This window comes from Biomphalaria glabrata, chromosome 4, assembly GCF_947242115.1.
Source record: "Biomphalaria glabrata chromosome 4, xgBioGlab47.1, whole genome shotgun sequence".
Classification (NCBI taxonomy): domain Eukaryota; kingdom Metazoa; phylum Mollusca; class Gastropoda; family Planorbidae; genus Biomphalaria; species Biomphalaria glabrata.
In genome coordinates this window covers 15,707,123-15,718,368 of record NC_074714.1, presented here as the reverse complement: position 1 = coordinate 15,718,368, position 11,246 = coordinate 15,707,123, and the positions used below count along the sequence as shown (strand labels likewise).

General features: G+C 34.9%; 1 protein-coding gene across 1 annotated transcript; it reads right to left on the bottom strand.

The window, feature by feature from the left end:
- Nucleotides 1-3,549: 3,549 nt before the first annotated feature.
- LOC129926089 (uncharacterized) lies at nucleotides 3,550-8,062 on the bottom strand. The gene is made up of 5 exons (XM_056028167.1): nucleotides 7,906-8,062; nucleotides 6,302-6,386; nucleotides 5,768-5,880; nucleotides 4,444-4,470; nucleotides 3,550-4,103 (listed from the first exon to the last, which is right to left on the bottom strand). The coding sequence occupies exons 1-5, from the start codon at nucleotides 7,961-7,963 to the stop codon at nucleotides 4,009-4,011; spliced, it is 378 nt and encodes a 125-aa protein (XP_055884142.1). The 5' UTR covers nucleotides 7,964-8,062; the 3' UTR covers nucleotides 3,550-4,008.
- Between the last annotated feature and the right edge of the window lie 3,184 nt (nucleotides 8,063-11,246).

Sequence of the window (11,246 nt, the reverse complement as noted above, 5' to 3'; positions counted from 1 at the left end):
AGCTAAGTGCGCTTGAACTTAGCTTGGCTTGACTACCTATGAAGGGGGCTCGAGGTTCGACACCCGACTCGGGCAGAGTTGTGTACTGAGCGCCTAAAGGCAGGACGGAAAAACCTTTACCTAGATACCCCTCTTCCCCACTGGTCCACAACTGAGACTGGACCAAAGCTCTCTGAGCATGCAATAAGCATAAAAGTAGCGCTATATAAAAGCCATAATTTATATATGTAAGGCGTAAGTTGATCGAAAATTAATTATACTTCACGATGAAAAATGTGTGACTCATTAATCTAGCCATTTCGTTCATTAAATAAGAGGTAGCGGAAAAAAGGATTCATTTTTAGTGTCTTTCTATTAAACTTTGCGAAATAGCAATACTTTAACAATGAATTCACATTAGTTTGGAAGGAACCTCTTTTTTTGGGGGGGAGGGTGTCACAAGGAGCTGCTGCAGTAGGCTTAATATATCTTAGCTACGCCACTGAATACGTTCTATAATGTTGTTACGCAGATCTGTACATTTTACTTTTTACAAAGCTTGTATTGTACTTAAAACTATCAGTTCAACTTTTGATTTCTGAAGACAATGAAACTTAAACACATTTCTATCATTAAACTTATCGACTAACAACATATTTTACGCGTACCAAAATCCTTGGGCGTAGTCAGGATTTTTTTTCGCAGTGGAGGGGGATTTGGAGGGGATTTCTCCCCGCCCCCCCCCCATACGAAAAGAAAAAGATTTATATATGAATGTATGCATGTGTGTGTGTGTGTGTACATAATTAATCTTTATTACATTCTAACCCTTCATTCTTTCCAAAGACGTTTATTGTGCCCTAGACTAGATTCTTCCTGGAGTAGTTGGAAAAAGTGTAGGCTCCCCGCCATTGCAAGCAAAGGGGTCCGGGGGAGCGCTTGGAGCCAAGCACTATTTCCGGTATTGAAAGCCAACAAAATGCATATTCTGAGGTATTTACAGTGCATTACCCTGCTATGAAAAAGTTTTATTTAAAAAACTTAATGTGCTATTCTTACTGACTTAGACCCTCCCACGCCGTTCGACGCAATTGCCGGCAAGCTGTTTTCACAAAATCTGTCACTGGTAATGTCTGAAGCCTATTCCCACCTGCTCTGAGGACCTCCATGAAAGTGTGGCGCCAAGTTGTACTAGGATGTCATTGCAATTCTTATTATGCTTTGTCGAATAACATGTACTGCAAACCTCATGCGACGCTCTGGCACAACCTTACTAAGGGTTCGACTTCCAGTTCGGCATAGGATTTCATTGATTTAGACCTGATCTCTATAACTGACTCCTAAAATCTGTCTTAGCCATCTTTGTTGAGCTACATTTAGTGTTTTTCAATTTCGGCAGATGACTATTCAATGCACTTTATTAATGGAGCCCAGCCACTGGTAGAAATTTGTAACCTCTCTTGACTACGTTCTTGGAATTAGGAGACTGTAATTTGCTTTAGATTTTATATTGAAAGGGGAAGTTTTATCGTCAAAATCATATTTTGGGGTTGGGGGGGGGTAAACTAAAAATCTCTAGAGTTTTTTTGTTTTTTTTATTTAAAACCCCATTTATCTACAGTCGTAGAATTTGGTGACTGTAGTTTACTTTAGAATAATATTGAAGAGACAGTTTTTCAACCTCAAAACGCTCTGTAGGGGATCTTCAACTTAAAACCATCTGTATGGGTTTCAAACTTTAAAGAGAGCCACCTGAAAGAAAGGGAATTTGAACTCAAAACCCACCATTGGCTTGGCTACGCTCAAAGAATTTTAGTGTGTAATTTGCTTTTTATATATTGAAGAGGTATTTTTTTTTAGCTTCAAACCCCACTTGAGGGGGGTTTAAACTGAAAACCACCTTTGGCTACACTCATAGAATTTTGAGTGTATAATTTGTCTTTTTTTATATTGAAGAGGGGGTTTATCGTAAATTTTGGAGGGGGTTTTTAAATCTAAATTTTCATTAGCTGTGCTCTTGGAATTTGGGGAATGTTGTATGCATTTCTTTTTTGGTTTTATTTTATAGAATAGAGGCTTTTAACTACAACACCCTCTGGTAAGGGGGTTTAAAATGAAACCTTCTTTGGCTGTGCTGGGGAAAGTGATGGTTTAGTATTAAAATCTCACCTAAAATAAACAAATTCAAAGCAAAAAAAAGTCACTTAATTCTGACCCACCTCCAGTGGTTTGAACCCAAAACCCCCCACCTGGCTACGACCGTACCAAAGCCTATTGTGTGTCTGGGGACATCTTCCTGGTGTTCTCATTCTCACATTATGAAATAGGCGTCGTTATGAAAGTTACCAAACGGTTGCACGTTCAATGTAGGACAGACAGGAAAACGCCCCCACGAAAAAAAAACAACAAAAAAAAAAAAAAAAAAACAACGAGATTAACTAAACTTGAAAAACGAGGCAAACAATTTTATTACTGAAGTATAAGTAAGTATTGGACTGTAAAACTACAATATTAAGTAGAGTTTATGTCTCAAACGATCTTATATTTTTCTAAGATTGAACTTTGCGAAGAATGACTGACTTAGTCAACAACAAGTCTACTTCTCCCTTTTCTCCCCAGCGTTTGCGTCAACAAGCTAAACAAACTTTTACACAAAAAAATGCGCAGAACTTTAGCAGCTCCTAGTTTGAGTTTTTACTTGAACAATCTATGAGCACCAACAAGTTCAGGAAGAAAGTTGCCAAAAATATTTGTCATCTTTCTGTCTTTTTATTTATGACATCTATGTTCCATTTCATGCTCTGTCTGTAATACGTGCGTGTAGTAACTATATCTTCCTTTTTAAAAAAAAAGTGTGACCTAATAGCTGTGTCAGTAGATAGTTAAGTAGTGAGTGAGACCTTTATAGGACAGATGATGTAAAGGTCATCTATTTCCTTCGCCAATGGTTAACGAGTATGCCATGTGGCCAGTAAACCGCCTTTACTTTCCCTAAGTTATGTCAGGTAACCATCAGAGTTAGGTTGACTCAAGGGCGTCTTAAAATCGCAAAATTCTTTGTTGAGATTTGAGACATGAGACCCTCGGCTTAGAAACCAAGCGCGTTAACACTTAGCCACCAGGTCCATTCTGTCAGTAAATAAAACACAATAAAAAAATGTTCTTGTTTAAATAAAAGCTCACACGCTTGTAGGTCTATGTCACTAGATTCATGATAACATTTTTTTTCTAATTAGAATTTATAAAGGAGACACACTAAGAGTTGCATGATTTTTGTTTCACAAGTCTCAAACCTTCCTCCAGAAAGATCGATTATTAGGCTCTTGTCTCGTACCTCTTGCAGGACGACAGGGAATTGCATGGGGCTTGATTCGAGCATGCTAACTGTCCACACTCCAAACCATACGACCATTTAGCAATGCGTTCATAAGTATTAAGACAAAGAAAATATTTCAGACGTGGTAAACTAAATAATTACACAACTTTGTATAAGAAAATGATGAGATTTGTTTAAAATGAACAAGTACAATAAAAAGAAAATATACATAAAAAAAAACAACTAATTCCTCCTTTATTTACACAGCTAAACAACTTTATTTAAAGCGATCGTAATAATTAATGAATGATAGATTTTAAAAACATACACATATAAAAAATGGAATAATTTTTTTCACCCCGCCTATTCCTCCCTCCCGAAAAAAAGATCCTGATTAACAAAATGTTTACATCTACTCGGAGTTTGTACAATTCTAATGTTAGGCCTATACATCCAGACTTAGAAGACGGTGCAAAATTATTATTTTTTTTAATTTAATTTATTTTATCTGGCTACGCAGCCTCAGATGCGACCTACATATTTTGCCACATCGAAGTAGACATATATACAATAATATGCAAAGATAGAAAACAATAGTATACAAATGCATTTAGAATATGTCTCTTACAAGTTTTTATCTGAATTCATTATTAATTTTTTAAAATACCATTATGCTTATTTTGTATAAGGTTTGAAATGAAAAGTTTTACAGATTAATACATGTTTTTATAGAAAAATACAAAGGCACAAATAGCAGCTGTCAGTAAAGTGTATGTCAGGGGATTTGCAGATTGACCAGTGCCATTACCTGCAGAAGAAATGATAAAATCTGATGAGCGTTGCTAAGAAATATTTTAACAAATTGGCGATTAAGAGAATGTGTGTATCCATATAACGTTAATATTTATTGTTTTATATTTTCTTTATTATTTCGGAGTGCTGTACAAGATTTACACTTATTATAATAATGGAATTCTTTGGTACACATGAAATATATAAGGTATATGAACTATACATAATAAACTCAAAGTATCGATAATATATAAATTAAATATATTAAAATGTAAACAACTTGCGGGCATACAAATATTTAGACTTATATCTTCTTTTCTAGACTTAATTATTGAAACTCTCCAAGGCAAACTCACCATCGAGTAGATCTCTAATAGAGAAAGCTGAAAAACAAAAACGGCATCGACTATGAGATCAGCTATTTTTAAATTGTGTCAATTCTTTTCTTTTGCACTACTTTATAATATTAATATTAATAATAATAATAATAATAATAATAGAAATTTATTTAATTTATATAGCATTGTTACCAAATATTGTATAGATTTAAACAGCTTTAACAAAAATTGTTAGTTTAAACCAGACAGACAGATAGAGTGAGTTGATAACAACTTTTTTTTAAAAAAAGCTAATTATGTAAGCTCATTTTAAACAGGTATTGATGTAGGTACTAATAGGTACTAATATTCTCATTATCGTAGGTAAGCATCCAGTCTTCTGTACTTATATGAAGAAAGCGCTTAGTGAACAGGAGACGTGATTCGATAGTTCACAAGCAGAAAAAAATGAAACTATGAACAGGATGGATATCAAATTTAAATGAAAATATGTTTAGAGTTTAGTCCCTCCAACAAGATCGTAGCAAGGTTATCGTCAGCCGGGTTCAAGAATACAATCGGAGGGTTTTCCACTTTCAGTTTTAAATAAAAACAAAATCGAGGCTTCCTGTTTGTATTATTCTTTAAAAGTATAAATGGCATTTACTTAATGCAGTAACGACTTCTAGCAAGACAAACATAATCTCTATCTCTTACAGTCAAATATTTGTCTTTTTTTTTTCAAGTGTTTCGGGATGTACGGACAAAAAGCAGAAAACTTCTTGGCCACAGCCTGGCTCGAGGATAGTGGTTTGTGCTAAGTGCAAATAGATTTGTGGCACATGATTGTATAATACATAAAGCAATAAAACACGCGTATAACGTAATTATCTTTTTTTTTAAAGTAAAGTATGTAATCTATAAGATAAGATAAGATAAGCAGCACTGCAAGATTCTCCCAGATACCTCCTTCACCTACTGGTTCTCAAAAGAGATTGGACCATAACGCACTGCACATACCATAAGCACGAAGGGTGCGCTGTAGAAAAGCAATAGATAAAGGGTTATTTGTAAACTCCTTAAGGCCTTAGACCCGGGCTGAAATAACCCCTTCGCGCCAAGACTGCTACGCTACTGGCCCCGAGTTACTACTAACTGTAATTTATTTAAAGATTTAATGGTATTATGAACAAAATACATTTCTTTCATTATTTAGGGAGTTTAATCTAGTTTTATATTTTAAAAACGCTATATAAACCGTAAATACCTGCGAATTGAGATATCTATTAGTAAAGTCAAATAAAACAAATGTGAGTTTGATCATCGGATTTACTTTAGTTTTGAGTGCTATACTTATACTTACGACAATGTATAGATTCGAGAAAACTGTTGGTTGCACTGACGATAAACTCCTTGTCAGACTCACTCAGGCTGCATCCATGTTTTATAACACAGTTGACATATGTCTCAACATTTCTGTCAGAAGAACACACACAAGAAGATCTTTTTAAAAATGTTCTAACTTATTGACTCCATATAATATTTGATTCTATGTATTAAAAAACCAACAATAATAAAAATTTTGTTATATGATTAAAATATATATTAGCACTAGTTTGAACAATTATATAAATCAGTGTTTCCCAAACTGTGTTCCGCGAGGCCTGACTAGCTACTCCGCGAACTACTGGAATAATTAGCTAGTAGCCACCACGTGAATTTAACTCTCTAAAAATAAGCAAGGTGCTTTCATAAATACTCCAAATTTGCGCAGTGTTTCGTTAAGGAAAAACATAGTGAAACACTGATAGAGATTAAGTATTGAAATCCACCGTTGTTTTTTTTTTTCTTTCAAATTAAAACCTGTCGCCAAACCTGGCTATTTTTTCCAACTTACTGACATGCATTCTTGTAATCCACCACTCGACTTTCAAAGTCGGAATAGAACTTCTGAGTACATGATAGTGTGATACTTAAACAATCTAGAGAGAATAAATAGGAAGAATACACAATATTAGGTATTGTCGGTCAATCAAAAATGTATTTTTGCTTCAAACTAATGGATTAAATGAAAGCTTTTAGTTATCAACACTCAGATTTTTAAACTCAGATTTATGGTTTAATTTTGCGGCAACATCGATTTTAGCCAACCTATAACAGAGAATGGATTCAAAATATTAGTGTCATCGCTGACTAGCATTTCTTCTAAAAAAATAAACTAAAGGAAATATTGTGTTAGAGAGAGCGAAAAAGGAGAGAAGAGATAGATATTCAAAGAAAAAGAGAGAAGATTCAGAGAGAGAGAGACAGAGAGGGGGGACTTGGGTGACGCTAGGGTTAAGTTTCAGAGAAAATGAAAGGCAATCGGAAATGAAGAAGAAACTAGAAAGAGAAAGAGAGAGTAAGGAAAGAAGAAAGAGAAGAAACAAGGAGGTGAGTGAATGAGAGACACAAATTTAAAATTATATTTCAATCAGAAAAAAAAGAGAAAATGAATTTTAAAAACTAATTCAAATTCTATAAAGATTATCGCGAATGAAAGTGAGAGTCGAAAGTAATGTTGAAAACATTGAGAGAACAAAGAAGAAAGAAAGTTTGACACTGAGACTTAGGGGAGATAACAAACAAAAAAGTTGATAAAAGGAATGAATGATAGAAAATGGTAAAAAAGAAAGAACAAAAAAGAAGGAGAGAACGAAGTAGTGAGAGAAAGTGAAACGTGTGAGAGAGATAAAGAAAGCAAGGACAGAAATGGAGATACACAGAGGTTTAGAGTGTGGTAGTGAGGGGATAGATCAAGACAGCTATATACAACGTGAGATAGAGAGACAGGGAGAGAAAGGAAACACCTTTAACACCTTTCTCCTATTTGCTTTAATATTATCTAGATCAGTATCACTCGCCTTAATGATACTGATCTAGATAATATTAAAACAAATAGGAGAAAGGTGTTAAAGGAAAGAAAAAATGAAACAGTGAGGTGAGAAAGCAAATGAAGGAAAGAGAGGAGTTTTAAAAAAAATGAAATGAAATCAATTTGGGGGGGGGGGGGGGGAGAGGTGGAATATTAAGACATTCGATGTGCGTGTGTGAGTAACTAACCTAAAGAGAATAAAATAAATAAAAACAACAACATAATATAAAAATAAAGAGAAAGCGAGAGAAGAAAGAGAGAGAGAAAAAAAAAAGCCTGAAAAGAGATATAGAAAGGGGGGGGGGAGAAGAAAGAGCATAGAGAAGAAATCAAATATTTGTGTGTACATGTACATCAATAGGTAATTAAATCAGATTTAAGTATTAATTTTTTTTATCTATATTAAAGGAGACTTTAAAATAATAGCAATGTCTTTGATTCTAGAGATTAAGGATTAGTGCCGTGTTTCACATGACTACGCAAGCCCAGTTTCAACCTGCATATTTTCGCTCATTTCGTCCGCTAGTAGTCTGTTCTATTTCCGTCTTTTGCAATGGAGACTTATAGAACAATGCAGAAAACATTACCTGCATTAATAGAATCAGGTACAAAAACCAGCAACAGAAAAACTAACTTTAAATCCATGAACACTTTATTCAATGTTATTAGCACGAAATAGATCAGATTTGCAAATCCACTAAAATGAACCTCGTATACTGCAGTATCAGAACTTTGGTTCTACTTCAAAGCAACACTTTTCTATTTCGTCCAGAAGATAAGATAGAGGCGTGTACGTATTTAGACTATTTCTTTCCTAATTTCAAAGTCAATGTCGCACAAACATGAGGTCATCAAATAAAAATAATCGAAATTGTGTAGAATAAAAAACAACATTATTTCGTAATAATATTATGTCAGATTAATCCATTTAGTTATTTTTAGGTTTTATAATATTGGACTCCTGCATTCGATTCTGATGTACAAGAAGTCAGAAGAAAATGTCGGTAGTTTCTAGCTTTATGAAATTAGCATAATTGAACATTTAAAGATGACATCGGCTTTGACTAAAATGAACTCATTCTAAGCATTTTAAAGTCTACTCTAAAAAAAGAAGTATAGTTTCCCTTCAGACCTTGCGATGGAGCAGACGATGTAAAGATTATCTGTTTCTGTGGCCAACGGTTAACAGGGTCTCATGTCGCCAGCACAATGAAAAATGCTTTTACATTTCATCAACCCATTAGAGCTGGCTGGACTCAGAGACGCCCTAAAGATTCCGAAATTTAAAATATATGCACGATGGACATTGCTAAATTGATCTGTGGAATCAATAATTTTTTTTTAAAAAGTTTCACGCAACAGTTTCGACATGTGGAAAGTTGCAGCGGGAGGAGATCGTCTCCCGAGACGTTTAATGCCATGGCTTATTATTTTAATTGTTGATTTCACGTTAATATCTTTTATCTCGAGTGCCTATTATAACAGACAATTTCGACAATCCACCTTCGTTATAACAGACGAATTCGACAATCCACCTTCGTTATAACAGACGAATTCAACGATCCGCCTTTACTATCTATAGCTTTCTTATCACATGTCAAACCTTATTGAAAGAAATCCTAACTCTCTATTAACAAGCTGTCTTTCTTTGGCTCGTGTAAACATTCGGCTGACTATGTGATGATTAAGTGGGCTTAAAAGCCAAGATAGATATTGAGGAAACAGAATTATTATGATATACTGTATGACTTTGCTACATGCAAGGCTCGTAAAGTAATTATGTACGTAATAGAGAATGAATACAATGCATAGACGAATTTATTTTCTAATACAAACTCCTAAATTTCACTTATTGTCCGCTTCCCTACCCAAACTTGGCCTTGCGAAATCTGTTTCACATAGGGCCCCACAATGCCTAAGTCCGGCCTTGCGATTTAGTGACCTGTAAATATACATAGTAGATTACTTATTCTCTTTACATGACTTCTTGGTCACAATGGTTAAGTCCGGCGCTGCTATTTAGTATTTGTAAAATGTTTTAAATATTTCGGATGTTTCTTCAGAGTTGACGATAGTTTACTTCCTAGTCCAAACCTCCCGCAAGACGAATGGGGATGGTAGCGGGCATGGTTTGACAGTCCAGCACGCAGACATCCTTAGCGACGTGTGAATACCCACTTGTTCTCTCCCCTCTTGTTTTTTCGTGGGGTTACTATTCGCAGAAATAAGAGAGTGATCTTTCCTTTACTTCTTGCTCGTCCAAACTATTGAGCGAAGAAGAGAATTATATATATAGATGGTTAGTATATCATAAAAGTAAATATATATATTATTTAAAATAATTTATCATCACATAGATATGTTTTATGTGCAAATGTTCTGCAAGTATGTATCAGTTGAAACTAGGCTTGATTTTTAATTATGACAAAACAGTTATAGTTAATTACATATACTGATGACTGACGTTCAATATAAGATCTTTATCCAGTCTAAAAGGTAATTAAAACCCATTATTTGAATTGTGGCCTAACTAGACATTGTAATAACTGTATGGAGACAACTTCTTGAGGCTAAAGGTAAAAGAAAAAGGCTTTTATTTACAGTAGATATAAGCAGTGGCGTCACTACGGTCGGTGTCACCCTGTGCGGGAAGCTCGGGTTTCACCCCCCCCCCCCTTTAGTAAAAAAATCTCCCCCTAAAAAAAAAACATCTAAAGTTTATTTTGTTTCTTATGTTGAACAGTAATACTGTAAGCTAATTCATTGATTGGTTACACCAAAAAATTGTTTTTGATTCTATTTACAATGTTATTGTTTTTCGATATTTTATCAAAAGTTATTGTATAAATTGAAAATGTACAATAATTGACTTCAGAAAAATTGAGTTGAACCTCTTTCTTTTATCTGAGATTATTTAAGAGTTCCTTACAGAAAAGGTTTTAAAGTATACTAGTGTTTCTCAGCTTCTTCCGAAAAGAGAAATCAATACTGAGCAGGTTTATGTCCTGCAAAACATGGTCGAGCAAAGCCTGGAATACCATCAAAGGATGTTGAATTGTTTTGTAAAAAGAAAAAGTTTGATAGCGTCTATCGGAAACACTCTGGAAAATAACAAGAGAATACGGCATCTCGCAACAATTTGTCCAGATTGAGTGACATGTCTAATACAAATCAAGCTGTTGTGTCAAAACAGACGGTGGAATTCTTTAACATCGAGATGGATATGAGATTAGGGTGCATCTTATTCCCATTTCTCTTTCTTGAAACCGTCGACGATGTCATAGAAATAAACAGGCTGCATTCGGGTTTGCAGGGCGTAAACCAAATCGAGTTGGATTTTGCAGACGACATAGCATTACTTTGAAATACAATTAAATGAATACACGAGATGACGGATAAAGATGCCCTCAAACATATACATATTAGGTGCAGGTTACCCAGTAACCCATCAACATTGGCCATACAGATCTTGAACAAATAGAAAAGTTCACCTATTTAGTCAATGATGGAGATGTATTTCATGGTGTTGCATGTCGGATTGGAAAGCAGGAGCCGTCTTTCAAAAAGTACGGTCTATCCGAACAAACACATCAATCAGGCTGGAGATTAAAATCCACTCAATACAATCATTGTCCCAACAGCCACCAACGCTTCGAGACTTGTAAGGTTGAAAAGAGGCTGAGCAATGATGGCTGAGAAGGATCCTACGAATGACATACCGAGATAATAGAAAAATCATTTCCCGAACAGGTATTCGCCGTCTAAGGAAAGTGGCGACAGAACTTCGATTGACATTAGTGAGACATATTATTTGACAAGACGAAACACGTTTAACCAAGTCAGCCTTAACATGAAAGTGGCGACAGAACTTCGATTGACATTAGTGAGACATATTATTTGACAAGACGAAACACGTTTAACCAAGTCA